This window comes from Lagopus muta, chromosome 6 (genome assembly GCF_023343835.1).
Source record: "Lagopus muta isolate bLagMut1 chromosome 6, bLagMut1 primary, whole genome shotgun sequence".
Taxonomy (NCBI): Eukaryota; Metazoa; Chordata; class Aves; order Galliformes; family Phasianidae; genus Lagopus; species Lagopus muta.
In genome coordinates this window covers 30,083,832-30,099,741 of record NC_064438.1, presented here as the reverse complement: position 1 = coordinate 30,099,741, position 15,910 = coordinate 30,083,832, and the positions used below count along the sequence as shown (strand labels likewise).

Below are 15,910 nucleotides of genomic sequence, written 5' to 3'. Positions count from 1 at the left end.
TCCCTCCTTCCTCTATCCACACCAGGAAATTTGGCATTCAGAAAGGGAAAAGAAATAATAATATGAAGTACCCCAATACTTTCATGCATAAATGGAGAAGTGGTGTGAGTTGTGTATGTATTGCTAAGGCTGAAATTCTCTGTCCTTGACCGTCTGCTCATGTATGGGCATAGGGTATGAGTATTCTTAATCAAGGCATGTGGAAGGAACTTTTTTCTACAAATAAATTTTCCTTTCCTCTAATCATGTGTTCATTTCAGCTCTCAAATAGAGAAGAATGCCAGCACTTTAAACTAGTGTTGATGATAATTTTGTAAAATATATTTTTAAAGCAAACTAGAACTCTTGATTATAAACAACAAATTATTGTCAATTATGGTGACAGGACTTCCAAGACACTAAAATCTGAGAAGCACTCTTTTTAGGAAAATCTTAAATTAAATCTTAAATCAAAATTAGAGAAAGTATGAAAAAAACCAGGACAGTTGTGCTTACATATGGGTACCCCTGCACAGAAAATTCATGGAAACAATTTGTCTTACATTTGTTCATTTCATATGAATGTGTTTCCTGTGAAATATTATGTTTGTACTAAAAATTATAACAATCTTTTAGTTACATGAAAAAATATCTGATGGTTAACTCAAGCGTGTAAAATTGTAGTAATATTTGACTCAGTGCAAGTACTTTTGCAGCTGAACTGGAAAACATCCACTTAAGTTGAATTAAATGATATTTTTCCTCAGCATAGCAAAATCCCATATGCTACATTATTTTCAATAAAATATTTCTTGCTTTCATTGTTTTTCCTTATAATCATTGTTACACTTATTATGTCACCTGAAATGAGTAACATTCAATGAGTTGCAAAGTTCTTGGAAGGTATTAGTTATTCCATGGGGGTAGATTTTGGTGCAATAATTAGGAGAATATGCCATAGTACTGAAAGAAGAAACTGTCTTGATTGAAGAAAGGTAGTGCTTTCAAAAAATGCTTGTTAGATTTTTATTCACAAACTGCCCTTACGAATAGAGCTGCCTTACTAGAATCTGTCTCCCACAGACTTACAGCCTGTTTTTGTAACAAAATCAGGGAACTAATGATTGTTTTCTATTAATACATCATTGAGTAAATTGTAAGAGAGAAAAAATGATGATTGTACAGATATCCTCTTCCACTTATTGCATATTTTTTATAAGGATGGGAACGTGCTTTTAGTTTTCAGGTAAAGTTCTTAAACTCAGGGCTTAGAAAGATTGTATTCACTGCCATTCTATAGGAAATGTATCCAACATAGAACTGCTCCAAGCAATATGGGTTGTGAGCTTCAAAACAGTACAAATTTTTAGAAAATACATTCTGAAGTGATAGTGACTTTCTCAAAATAGTTGGGAAATACAGTTAAAATTCCCTCTCTTAAGTCAGTTTGCCTCTTCTGTTAGTGCATATGCATCATCATACAATTCTGAGATGTTTCCAGGTAGGTTGTCATATTTTGAAGACAGTGGAGATCCCTTGTTTGAGCAACAAAATAGCTAAACATTCATTAGATGCATGAATCCCAAAAGCTTCATAAGGCATCTTATCTTGGCCCTGGGAGGGGTGGAGGGGGAGGAGGCTGTCTCATTCTCTTTTTTTTCTGTCAGTTCTGTAAACTTAGAACAGACGTATTCTTCCGGCAGAGTTAATTATCTGGCTGAGCCCACTTTAATGAATATTTCTAGGATAGCTGGAAGCACACTTGTCAGACAATTAATTCTTTACTGAAAATTTCTTGATCAGTCTTTGTGACTCAAACCTAGACTGATGTTCATCAAAAATATGTTTCTTTGCCACTGTAAAAGAATGTAAGAGTCATTCCTAATGAGAAAGTTTGCAATAGAAGAAGCTCTGCAATTAAAGCTGTTTTATAAATATTAATACATAAATGAAATTTAAAAAAAAATAATTTAGCATTTACCAGGATGATTTCTAGGGTCAAGATAAGCCAAGAACTTTTCATTGTTAACAGTGATGTGTTAACTTGGACACTGTGTTTCTTATTTTCCATCTCTCAGAAGCATCAGACTTACCATGAAAGAGCCAATGTTATTTTTCCTGTTGAAAATTCTATTCTGCTAATATCCTTTTGCTTTCCTATAACTTTCTTATTGTCTATTGTTACCTGATACTTTACTGCAATGTATGTTTTTGAATTTTTGTGTTTGTAATAGCTGGTAATATTTTTTGTATTTTATTATTTCAGCTACACTGAAGGAACTCATATCTCAGACTATGGTGCGCTGGTCCCAGGAAGATCAGATTCAAGATCCAGAATTGGTTCGGATTATGTACACTCTCCTGCGTAGGCAATATGATAGCATTGGTGAGCTACTTCAAGCTCTGAGGAAAGCATACACTATTAGTGATGCTTCTGTGAAGGATACCATTAATCTGCTTGCTGCACTGGGCCAGATTCGCTCGCTTCTCAGTGTAAGAATGGGAAAAGAAGAGGAACTGCTAATGATTAATGGATTAGGGTATGCAATTAACATCATTTTATTTTTGAATAATGCTATACTGGTAAATCCATCCACTTTAGATCCTGTATGAAAATTGCTGTACTGAAATACTGATGTGTATCAGAATTTTTTAGTATGGCTTTTTTTTTCTGTGAACCAAAGTATCTGCTCACGTAAAAAACTGGACTGTTTTTGCAACAGTGAAGCCCAGTATTTTTTTGTTGATGTTTGGTAGACAAACATGTTTTAGCAGATCTAGAGTAAACAGGTGACTTATGTCTTCATTGATGTCAATACCATACTAAATTAAAGCTCACATTATTTTTTCATGTATAAGTGAATAGACTTGTTGCTATCCTCATAAGTGGTGAGTTTTTACAAGCAGCTAGGCAGAAGCAGCAAAGCATTCTGATCTGAAATATTTCAAGCTGGTTAGAATTGTATCAATTGTAAGTCAAAGAATTTGAACGCAAAAGACTACTTATTTTATCTTTTATAACTTCAGAATAGTAAGACTTTACCTTTATGTAATCCCTGCTGTGGTATGAAAATATTTTTCTCCATTCTTGTTATGAAACTATTCTTCTGAAGTAAGTAGTTTTGTGTATGCCTATTACTGCTCTTATGTGAAGATTGGAACACTCAATGTTGGAAGTAAATAAATAAATTCACAGAAAATGAATTGCCTAAAATTAAAATAGAGTATTCACAAAGAAAACGTTGTAAGATTATCTAAGAACTACACTTCTTTGTCTTTCATCAGGAACATTGAACAGTTTATCTCCTTTATAACAGTTGTAAGGAACTGGCATTGCTCTTACTATTTTGCTGTAGAAATTGCAGGGTTCTTTTTTGTAAAAATTGAAAGCAATAGTCTCTTCAGTTGAATTGGGCAATTCATAGAAACAGCTTATTAATTAGTATGTGACATCATTACCTAATTTGTCCCTGTTGCTGAGTTTGTAAAATTACTGAGATTTCTAATGGGATTGAGGATAACTTTCATCTAAACTGGGTGTGTCTGTAGCCCCCTTCCCAGAGGTAATATAATTCTGTTTCCTTTACCAGTTATCTGTGTTCATTTAAAATAGGCATAATTTTTTGTTCTTTGCATTTTGTATTCCCATGAAAACACATAAATAGTGTTCTGGATTATTGAACAAAAATAGAGAATTCCAGAATATGTTATAGGAGAGTGGGCAGAATGCAGTTGTTAAAATATTCCTATTTAGGAGAACTCTTATTTCATTTTACTACTTCTCTCAGTCTTAATTTTGGAAATGTTGATGAAAGATGTGTAACTGATATCCTTGAAAAATAAGTCTCTTTAGTATCTTCTGCTTTATGACCTGAGAAAATGAATTAAGCAGTGCTTCTGCAGAGGCAAGATTAGATTTGGATTTATTGATCCCCGTTCTCTACTTACAGCATAACAGAATATATTCTTTTCCACTTAGATCATAACAATATATTTTTTCTTTAAACAGAACAGGCGGTAAGAGGAATTTAAAGATGGAGAGGAAAAGAGGAAACAAATGCCATTTTCAAATAATAAAAAAGTTTAGATTGTTATTATATAGAATTTGTGATAGAGGAATGACAGCATAGCTTAATATTAATTATTTTTCAGATGTTTTTGGTTTATACTGAAATCTGAGAATTTAAAATCCCATTACTGCTATGAATGCATATTTCTAAAATCTCTAATAAATGAAAATAGTATTTCTTAATGATGTTGCCTTTTCTCCCACTTTAGAGATATAATGAACAACAAGGTTTTTTATCAGCATCCTAACTTAATGAGAGTCTTGGGCATGCACGAGACTGTTATGGATGTGATGGTGAATGTGCTTGGAGGAGACACATCTCAGGTAATTTCACTGTAATTATATTATTAGTTTTGCATCTTTAACCTCTGTAAAGGTATAAAAGGATGTTAAAGAGGACGCATCCAAAGATAAATAGATCTCTTTTATGTGCCTGATACTGCTTGTCTAGTTTTAACAATTCTTAATTAACATAAAGAATTGAGAAGTTCTTAAAATACATCACCAGTGTTCTAGGAATTATTATTATTATTTTCTTAAGTAAAATGTTATAGGCGTTTTATTTAATAGTACTTTAAAAGGTTTTGTTGTTATTTTAAATTAAATATACAGGTTAGATTCATACATGGGAGGTCTAGGTCTACCAGGAAAATGTCTTCATCTTAGATAAAGTGTTGTTAACAGTAAACCTCATACTTAGTTAACTTACACCAACTTTGTTTTGAATGCTCAATTTCAATTTCTTGGAACTGAACTATAATTTGCAAAGTTGTACTTAGCGTTATGTTTGAATGTCTGTATGTTTGTTTAAAGGTACAGTAGCATGACTGAGTGCTCCTTCAGCTACCTGAGGAAAGTTAGAAGTGAAGTGGGTTTATCTTTTTTATTCTCATTTATGCCTGGTTTTTAATGTTAATGCCTCCCTTCCAATAAGAGGATTATCCTCTGTTCCCAGTGCTTTTTTTTGTGTTTCGTTTTGTTGTTTTTTTTTTCCAGGCCAGGCAAGCTACAATTAGTTACTGTCTGATTAATAGTGTAATTCATAGATATCACAACTTTTTTTGCTGTAATGTTTGTACATGAAGTCAGAAGTGACAAAAAATACCCACCAAAACTACACACTGCAGTGCCTTCTAGTTCTATGTAAGAATGTTGTTGTAAAGAATTTTATAACACAAATCTACTTAAATACGTAACAGAATTTACTGTGATGTTTTTGTGAGCAATGCAGATCTGAAAAAAATTAGTTGGTAACTTGGTCACAGCTTTTAATGTTTCTGGCCATCCAGAATATCCTATTTTCCTATTATTCCAGAATATCCTATTATCCTATTATCCACCGACCCTGGGGGTGTTCAAGGAAAGACTGGATGTTGTGTTGAGGGACATGGTTTAGTAGGAGCTATTGGGAATAGGTGAACGGTTGGACTGGGTGATCTTTTAGGTCTTTTCCAACCTTAGTGATTCTATGATTCTATGATTTTGTGTACCTGTCTCTATGAAGTGTGTGGGGAATCCAAAAAGATTGCCCACTGATCTGGAATCTTCATTGGAAGAGGAATCTTATCAAGAAATATGGTTAAGAAATTGACTGTGTTAAGAATTTGATCTCTTTCAATCTCAAGGTACATCATTTCCTCACAAAGTTTGGAAACTTCCAGAAAATCAACACCAATTTTTTTTTTTTTTTTTTTTAATGAAGACTGAGAGCAGTTATGGTATGAAATAATAGGGAAAAGGTTATTATGAGAGGGGTTTGCACATGATTAGCACAGAAAGATATTGCAATGAGATTTCATAGAACAAACAGCTAAGCAGGGAATTTTACAGGCGAAGCATTGTTTCTGAGGTCCAGATGCGAAGTATCCTTCATAGGAACTGTAATCTTGAAGTGAGAGTACTGCTTTGTAAAATGATTGCTGTCAGTTGATCTGCTGGAATGCTTGACTTCTGAGCTTGTACAGAAGTCTCACATAAAAGATCGTTCACTTAGAGTCTAACCACCGGGCTGTATTTTGGAAAAGGTACATGTTTGTCTGTGCTGGGGATCTTCTATTCTCCCAGGAAAGGTATCCTTTTGAACAAAAAAGAGTAAGGACAGAGACAGTACAGTCAGCTTTGGTTTTATAAATTCATTTGAAATTTTCGTGGCTTTAATCCAGTGACTTGCTTATGTACATTTCAAGAAGAGTTTGTGGCATCAGACGTTAGAATGTTGCTCTTCCTGCTCTCAGCAAAGTTCCTCACAACTTAGTGACTTAGTTCCTCATAACTTAGATTGTTAGTATTTTCCCTTCTGCTTGCTATTCCTAGCTTTGTGGACATATATCCCTGTCAGAAGTTACATTTCAAGAGAAGAAATCATAGAATCATAAAATCACTAAGGTTGGAAAAGATCTCTAAGATCAACCAGTCCAACCAATCCACCTACCACCAATATTTCCTTCTAAACCATGTCCTTCAGTACAACATCTAAGTGTTTCTTGAACACCACCAGGATCAGTGACTCCACGGGTTGCCTAGGAAACTTGTTCCAACACTTGACCATTCTCTCAGTGACGTATTTCCTAATGTCCAACCTAAATCTCCCCTGGTACCACTTGCGGCCATTCCCTCTAGTTCCTATTGCTAGTTAAATGAAAGAAGAGGCTGACTCCCACCTCACCACAATCTCCCTTCAGGTAGTTGTAGAGAGCAATAGCATCACCCCTGGAGTCTCCTCTGGACTGAACAATCCCAGCTCCCTAAGCTGGTGATTGTTAAGCACCAGCTTGGTTGCCCTTCTCTGAACACTCCCCAGGGCCTCAATGTCTTTCTTGCAAGTGAGGGGCCCTAAACTGAGCACAGTACTCAAGGCGCAGCCTCACCACTGCTGTACAGAGGGATGATCACTTCCCCACTTCTGCTGGCATCACTATTTCTGATACAAGCCAAGATGCCATTGGTCGTCTTGGCCACCTTGGCACACTGCTATCTCATCAGTTGAGCACTGACTAATAATCCCAGGTCCATTTCCTCTCCATGCTCTTCCAGTCACTCTGCCCTAAGCCAATAGCATTCCTGGGGTTGTTGTGGCCACAGTGCAGGACCTAGCACTTGGTCTTGTTGAACTTCATCCCACTGGCCTCAGTCCAGCTATCCAGCCTATCCAGATCCCTCTGAAGAGCCTTCCTACCATCTTCTCAGGCAGATTGATACTTGCTCTCAACTTGGTGTCCTCTGCAGACCTACTGAGGGTGCACTCAATGCCCTCATCCTGGTCTTCAATAAAGATGCTGAACAGGACAGGCCCCCTGGGGAATACCAGTTGTGACTGGTCACCAGCTGAATGTGACTCCATTTACCACCACTCTCTGGGCCCAGCTATCCAGCCAGTTCTTTACCTAGTGAGGAGTGTATATGCCTAAGATATGGGCTACCAGCTTCTCTGCCACGATAGCAGAGTATCATGGCAGTGTCAAAGGCTTTGCTGAAGTCTAGGTAGACTATGTTAACAACCTTTCCCTCATCCACCACGTGGGTCGCTCAGCCATAGCAAGAGATCAGATTGGACAAGCAGGACCTTCCTTTCATGAACCCATGCCAGCTAGGCCTGATTCCTCAGTCCTGCACATGCAGTGTGATCATCCTCAAGATTATCTGCTCCATAATCTTTCCTGGTACTGAGGTTAGGCTAACCTCAGTAGTTCCCTGGATCCTCTTTATGACCCGTCTTGTAGATGACAGTCACAAGGAATGAGACGCTATGCAATGTCATCTCTGGTTTAGGAACTGGGCATTTTCTGAAGTTGCAACAGCAGATGCTTTAAGCCATGTTTCTAGTTTCCTGGATTAAATGGTTTTATTATGAGGCTGTATTGAGATGTGTAATGAGAGTGTTACAGTTCACTGCTTCTCTAGAGGAACAGTCAGAAGGTAAAAATTTGTCTGTTCAAACAGAAGGAAACTCATGCCAGGCTTCCTCCCAACTGTGCTATTAATAAATGAGTCAGAAACATCTGAAATCTGTGGAATATGGTGTAGCTGAAGGTTTCTTGGTAACTTAGAAATACTTTACTATTTACTTTAGATAGTCTCCGCTTACAAACCCCCAGAAAGGTAATTGGTTGGTGAAAATACTCAAGCAAACTTTCCATTTTACATCACAGTTAAGTTTTAGTGGATAGAAGCCTAAAATAGTTATTATTAAAGATTGTGCTTTTGTTCTCAGAATTTTGGAGCCATAACATTGGTTTCTGTTGTTGGTTCTTCATTCAGTTTCAAGCAATGCTCTTTTTGACTCTCAGAATTACTTGAAAATCTTTTCTTTCATATTAGGAAACTTTTATACTATGTTTTTGTTCAGATGACCTTCAATTATAAGCAATTTCTAAAATAATTTTTTTACATTCGTTCTGCTTACTGTAATTCTCTAAATTAAGTTGTCACACGCTTTGTATCCCTGTAAATTATGGACATAGAAGCATTGTTGAATGTCTTCATGAGGGAATAAATAATTTTCATTAATTTTCATATATCTTATGTTTAAAAATATAAATGCTTCTTGTACATAATAGTACCTTCGTGAGTGAAATAGACAAATGGGACATATATTATCAAAAAGACCTGTGTAAAAATAAAACTACAGTTAATCAAATCAACTCCACAAAAATTATCTGAATAGATAACTCATATGATACAGCTTTTAATTATGTTATCATTTTTCCCCAGAAACCTGTTGTCTCAAGTAAAAAGGATTTACTTAGAATTAGAATTGTGTTGTAAGAGAGGCAGTACACATTATGCATTGTGTAAAGGAATATAAATACTGTTATTTATAGTTGCAAAGCATGAAGTGAAGAAAACATGATATCATAGGAAGAAAACACAATATTCCATGTAGCTACCAACATGGATATTAGAGAATATAAAATATTCTGTATAATATTGTAGATTACATGGTTAGATGATAGAGACAAAGAAAGAAAGAAAAAATGTTTTTGCCCAAAGGATGCTGGTCAGATTATTTAAAAAATTTTCTCCCTGATTTTGTGAATATCTTTAGGATGCAAATCTGCAGCTGAGCTTGACGCTTTAAGTGCATCTAGTATATATTGGTAATTTGAATAGCTCTGGTAGGAAAACCTTAAAAAAACACCGGAAAAGCACTGTACATTAAAGATAAAATATTAATGTGTATTATCAAGGCCTATTCATTGAGCAATGTAGAAGACTTGTACAAATCTTTTTCATAGGGACTGTGTATTTTTACTGTAATGAGTATGGGAGGATAAAATTAGATTTTCAAATATTTTATTCTGCTATGATCTAGTATTTTGGTGACTGAGCTTGTTGCTATAACCATTTTTGTATAGCCGTGTTTGCTAGTCTGCAGATTGCTTTTGAGAGAGTTGAGAAAAATAAGTCTCAGTTTTTCTTTCTTATATGTTCTCTATAGTTCCCTGCAAAATGATTTTCCAACATTTTAAACCCAAGGGCCTAATGAATACAAAGGTTAAAAAGAAATGCAGATCCTTTCTTAAATTAAAACTAAAGCAACTGCCATTTGCTTATCACCTTGGTAACTTTGCTATGCTTTCCTTGTTAGGGATGTGGGAAGAAAAATTAGAACAGATTGGTAATTAACATTTTTCACTGCTTTGTCAACATTCTTTTCATCAGATCGCTTTTCCTAAGATGGTGGCAAGCTGTTGTCGATTCCTGTGCTACTTCTGTCGAATTAGTCGTCAAAACCAAAAAGCCATGTTTGAGCACCTCAGTTACTTACTGGAAAACAGCAGCGTTGGGTTGGGTATGTCATGTAGCTTAATAGTTAAAATCAAGAAAAGGAATAACTGTGTAATTTGTATAGCAATCCAAAGTGTGTGATGAAGTCTTGCTTTTTTCACCTTCTTCTCTGTTTTCCTTTCATCCGAGCAGTCTTGACATAGAAAAATTTAGGACCAAATCTACATTTGTTCCGTTTGGTATAAATATCATTGGAAATCTAAGATGAAATTAACCATCTTTGATGCTGATCTATTTCATCTGGGCAATGAATATTAATTTTTTTTTTTTGCTGTTGTTGTTTCCCTTCTCCTCTAAAATTTATTCCACTAATATGAATTTCGTATTTATAATTTGGAATGGATATTTGATTGGGTGTTTGATTTTTGATGTGTATGTACTAGCCCAAGAAAAATTCTCTTGGCTATGTAGATGGTTATATTAGCTAGGTGTAGTAAGACAAGTCAGCATGTGATTTTTACAATATTTTGGCTATTCATAGCTATTATTTCTATGACCATATTTATCTATATTGAACACCAAAAATGGAATAAGAATTAATGAAATAAAACAGGCAACACTGCAGTTTGAAAGTGACTCTTTTACCTGAACATAGGATATATTATAAAATAATGAACTGATAGGGTTATGCAGCTTCTGAGAATTACAGAGCTGAAATGTTATTCAGCTAAAGAAACTGTTGTTTAAAATTGCTTATAGTTTTCCATGTTGTTAATAATCATTTCTTAATCTGCATTTAAAAATAACGTAGTTCTGATTGTTTGTGGATGTGGATGTCAAGACAGGAAAGGATTTCAGCATTTATTGTAACACTATTTGAAAACTAAGCATGTTCTTGGTTGAAGAACAGCTAGCTGTACATACAACATGCTATTAATATGTTTAGATTCCAGTGTGATTACTGCCCTCTGCCGCATAACTGTGGTTACTGCAAACTGAGTTTCTTTTCTTAAATTTATCTATATTAACGTTCTTCTGCAGCATTTCCTTCAATGAGAGGTTCGACACCACTAGATGTTGCAGCAGCCTCTGTAATGGACAACAATGAGCTTGCACTAGCACTGGAAGAACCAGATCTTGATAAAGCAAGTGATCGCTCTGACCTACTTATTCAATAGTGTACTTGTAGCAGAAGGAAAAGGGCAAGTTTGATCATAGTAGTATTTGAATATGGTCTTTTCAGAAATACTTGCTCTAGATATGTTCTGTCTTAAAGTTGATTGAGCAATGTTTTTCATGCTTTGGCTTAACACTTAGTAGGAATCACAGTAAAAGAGAACAAGAAGGTGCAAGAAGGTGTTTTCCTGTCTCCTGTGACCTTTCAGTGTTGTTATCAGGTAGAAAAGATAACAAGAATGGAGGCATGAAAAAAGAGAAATGCATGTCAAGAAACATAGTTTGAGGGGAGGAACAAATTCAGGTGAAGTAAGAAGAGGGAGAAGGTAAAGAAACAAACTGAGTTCATAGCTTACATAAATCACAGAGATTGAAAGAGATGGAGATAATATCTCAGAGAACAGAAGAGCAAATATATGAAGAAGGAAAGTAGAGAATATTAGATTTAGCTGCAGAAGGAAATGAAATCCAGCATTTGAGATTCTGGCAGTGTTTAGGAGAAAAGAGAAATTTTAGGAGAATAGGGATGAAATAAGAATGGTGGGTATACCAAAATAGAATACATGTTAATGCATCAGTGGGAAACAGAAACCAGAAAACGGTGTTTAAAATGATAGCAGAGCATCCACAAAACCTTTGTGGAATATGTCAAAATCCCATGAAGGCAGTATTGAGTGAGGGTATCTGGGTTGTTGTGATATATTTAATCAGCAGAATATGCAGTGGGAGAGGCAAAAATTGGTAAGAGTAAATAAAAGGATGTATGATGGGGATAGCTTGGAAAAGACAACGGGAGGAATATTAATGGAAAGGATTTGAGAGCACAGGAATATGTTAATTAAATATAAGCAGCATTGAGAACAATTCTCGATTTTGTATCATCTACAAACGTGACAAGGATGCACTCTTGTATCATTAATAAAGATGTTAAACGATTTTGATCCTGGGTTACACCATTGGTGACTGTCAGAACATCACCAGCGACGATTGTATTTTCATGGATAGCACTGTTGGGCAAGTCACTGAATTACCAATTTCAAAATCTACTTGAGAACAAAAACCATGTTCATGTTATCCTTTACGTATTTTTAAATAAAATGAAAATCACATCTATGCTGTTACCTCCAGGTTTCCTTTTAAATGATTGAGAACCCATTTTATTCATGTTTCAGAAATTCAGTTTACCACATTTCTTGTTTTTCAAAATGTGTCTTGTTTAAAGGTATTCTCTTTGCAAAGAAATGCTGCGTTGGGAATTTACATATTAATAAATGTTATGGTTCTCCACACTTGGAGAACTTTTAATGGTATTTATCAATCTTCTGAAAAAAAAAAAAAAAAGTATATCTATTAGAACTGGTGTTAATATACTAAGTAAGCTTCTGATGCAACATTTACTTTGCTCTTGTAACAAGTTAATCATACATAGCTATCAATATGATAAAGTTGTTAAATAGTATTTTAACTGCTTTTCTGTAATGTATTGTAAAAAAAAAATTAAAAAAAATCGGAATATGTTATTCTCCTTTACACATGCCAAATTAAATTTTTTCATATTGTTGTATTAAGTTATAGTAGTTTCAGAAATGAAATGTTTGACTTCTTGTTTTTGCCATCCTCAAAAGCAAAGACTAGAAACTAAGATTGACACAATATTGAGCTCTAGTGGTTGTTTATCAAATGAAACAGCTAGTACATTAAAGCCCTATTATTCAATTAAAAAACCATGCATTGACAGTAATTTTAAAAATTAACTTCTGCATACATGAGTAAATGAATGTTTCTGTATTGTAGGTTGTTACTTACCTGGCCGGTTGTGGACTGCAGAGTTGTCCAGTATTGTTAGCTAAAGGATATCCAGACATTGGGTGGAATCCAATAGAGGGTGAACGTTACCTGTCATTCCTAAGATTTGCAGTTTTTGTTAACAGTAAGTAAAATCTCTTGAGAATCTATTTAAAGGTTTCTTTTTAATTACTTTTCTATCCATAAAAATATACTAACAGACAGAGAGAGGTTAATGCATATCGTTGTTACAAACTTTTTTTTTTTTGCTTTCAAAAGTAAAAAAAAAAAAAAAAAAAAAAAAAAGTATGTAGATATAATATATATATGCGGATGTATATATATAAAATAACATATATATTATACATATGATAATAAATTTATAATTTAGGAAAAAATGCAGTTATCTTCAAACTAAAAGATACCTTTCAGAAGAAAGCGTGTATAGTGCTAAGATTTCTTTTTCATCTTCAGGTGAAAGTGTTGAAGAAAATGCAAGTGTTGTTGTAAAGCTTCTTATTCGACGACCAGAGTGCTTTGGACCAGAGCTTAGAGGAGAAGGAGGAAATGGTTTGCTGGCAGCTATGCAAGAAGCTATACGGATCTCCGAGAATCCTGCTCGTGACCTTCCCTCACAAGGATACAAGAGAGAAGGGTAAGTAAATGTGAATGCTAGTTTGGGAAACGATGATGTAGTAGCTGGTTTAATCATGCTAGAAGTATGTGGATAATTGACCCTATTAAGTAAGGCACTGTCCCTCTCTACTCTGCCCTTGTGAGGCCCTATCTGGAGTACTGTGTCCAGGTCTGGAGCCCCCAATACAACAAAGACAGGAAGCTGTTGGAGAAGGTGCAGAGGAGGGCCACGAAGATGATCAGAGGGCTGGAGCACCTCCCCAGTGGAGACAGGATGAGGGAGCTGGGCTTGTCCAGCCTGGAGAAAAGAAGGCTCTGGGGTCACCTAATTGCAGCCTTTCAGTCCCTATGAACAGGAGAGGAATCAAGTCTTTGAAAGAGTAGACAACAGCAGGACAAGGGGAAACAATTTTGAATTGAAGGAGGGAAGATTTAGATGGATGTCAGGGGAAAGTTCTTTACTATGAGACTGGTGAGGTGCTGGAACAGGCTGCCCAGAGAGGTTGTGAATGCCCCATCCCTTGAGGTGTTTAAGGCCAGATGGGATGGGGCTTTGGGCAGCCTGATCTAGTATCAAATGTGGAGATTGGTGGCCTTGCATGTGGCCAGGTGGGTTGGAGATTCAAGATCCTTGACGTCCCTTTCAACCCAGGCCATTCTGCGATTCTGCATTATACAAACACAGAACATAATAGATTCACACCCACAATCAGTGGTCATATTAAATTCATTAGGTATGATCTAGATAAAGTGGACTGCTAGTTACAGAAGTGAAGTCTGAAGGAGAAATTAAATGGGAAGGCTACTGTGGAATGACGCGAAGGCAACAATAATGTGAAAGAAGAGGACGGCCTGGTATAAGTCAGTTATTATTATACTCTTCAATTGCATCCTAGCTCTAGGGATACCAAAAAAGTATATTTAATCTGTAGCCAGAAATGTGTATATCTGATTTATAGTCTCTGAATCATGGATTTTGCTTCAGAGAAGAACTATAAACTTAGACTAGCATAATTACTCAGTGGCATTGCTGATTGCCTTTTAGTGATGAAGAGGAGGAGGAGGAGGAGGAAATTGTACACATGGGCAATGCAATCATGTCATTTTACTCTGCTCTCATAGATTTACTTGGACGCTGCGCACCAGAAATGCACGTAAGTTCATTCTGTCACTTGCTCAGAAGATGTGGGAGATATTTGAACAGAACTATACATATCTAAGTAAGCTGTTCCCTTTTCAAAGGCTTTCTGCCTTCAGGAGGTGGACTTTATTGCATGCTTTACTCTGCCTATACAGATGTGTTCCCTACAAGCTGTTCACAAAAATTAAGTGACTTTTGATTTCTTGTTCTCTGTTATTTTTTTTTTAAGATTTGGGAAATTGTATGACTATGGGATTAAATTGCAAACAAACAAATAGCATTGCACATTTACACAGCCAAGGAAATTTCTGAATCTGGCCCTTTACTGTACTCTTAAAAAGCCATAAAATGTTTATTTCTTGTGCATTTTTGGAAAGTGGCATCTACATTATCTGCATATATTGTAAGAATATTTCTGCAAGTAACAGGAGTCTTTTAGAAAATGACACTTTCATCACTTTATCTAATGGGTTCTTAGGAAGCTTAGCCACGTAGGCTTTTTTTCCTTTCTTAGGAATTTATAATACCATTACATTATTGATGACATCAAAATTAGGAAAGATGAAAAAAGATCTAAGGTAAAAGATAAAATCTGCAGCTCCTTCACTGTGCTGCAATACATTGAATTTCTTTGCATTTTTTCTAAGTAGTATGGTGTTTCAAAAACAATTGCATCAATATTAGTATTTTGAGGAAAAAATTCTAATTTTATTCAGTACTAAATTTCTTAACTGATAAACCTTCTCTCTAACAGCTTATTCAAAGTGGGAAAGGTGAAGCTATTCGAATTAGATCAATCCTTCGATCTCTAGTGCCAACTGAAGATTTGGTTGGGATTATAAGTATACCACTAAAGCTGTCAACAGTTAACAAAGGTAATTTCAATCTTTTTACTAGGCCAACACAATTTTTATAAAATGCTGTTGTCACATATGCCTTCTAATGTGAAATAGAACAATCTTACTAGAATTGAGTATAAGTAGGTACCTTTTCTTAGGCTTTAATTGGACATGCATCAATTATACTTGCTCCCATATAATTGATTCTTGGTCCCATGGATCAGAGAGTGTAAAACCCTATGAAATAACATACTGGAGCACTGCCCTAGTGCTGTATAGCAGTCATTATAGAGATGCTGTCTGTTTAGGAAGAACCACGTGAGTTTGAACAAAGCCTCTTTGACAGCATCCAGTCATTTGTTTAGAGAGATGAAAGGGTGCCAATTAATATCTATTTCTGGACTTGGTATGCAAGAATTTATTGAATTCTTTTATCATGATATCTGTACCCACAAACTCCTATGGCACTAAGTTCCAGAATTTTGCTATTTTGCTACATAAAAATACATTTTAAGCATCGTAAAAAAACAAGCAAACAAACAAACAAAAAACAAACAA

At 35.4% G+C, this 15,910-nt stretch overlaps 1 protein-coding gene across 5 annotated transcripts in view; it reads left to right on the top strand.

The window, feature by feature from the left end:
- RYR3 (ryanodine receptor 3) overlaps positions 1-15,910 on the top strand; it is a 203,729-nt gene that overhangs the window by 110,903 nt on the left and 76,916 nt on the right. For all 5 annotated transcript variants that reach the window (XM_048949520.1, XM_048949521.1, XM_048949522.1 and 2 more), the window contains exons 39-46: positions 2,246-2,519; positions 4,258-4,372; positions 9,710-9,839; positions 10,817-10,920; positions 12,746-12,881; positions 13,211-13,391; positions 14,418-14,526; positions 15,268-15,388. In XM_048949520.1, the coding sequence (XP_048805477.1) occupies positions 2,246-2,519; positions 4,258-4,372; positions 9,710-9,839; positions 10,817-10,920; positions 12,746-12,881; positions 13,211-13,391; positions 14,418-14,526; positions 15,268-15,388 (1,170 nt within the window). The remainder of the gene's footprint in view (positions 1-2,245; positions 2,520-4,257; positions 4,373-9,709; positions 9,840-10,816; positions 10,921-12,745; positions 12,882-13,210; positions 13,392-14,417; positions 14,527-15,267; positions 15,389-15,910) is intronic.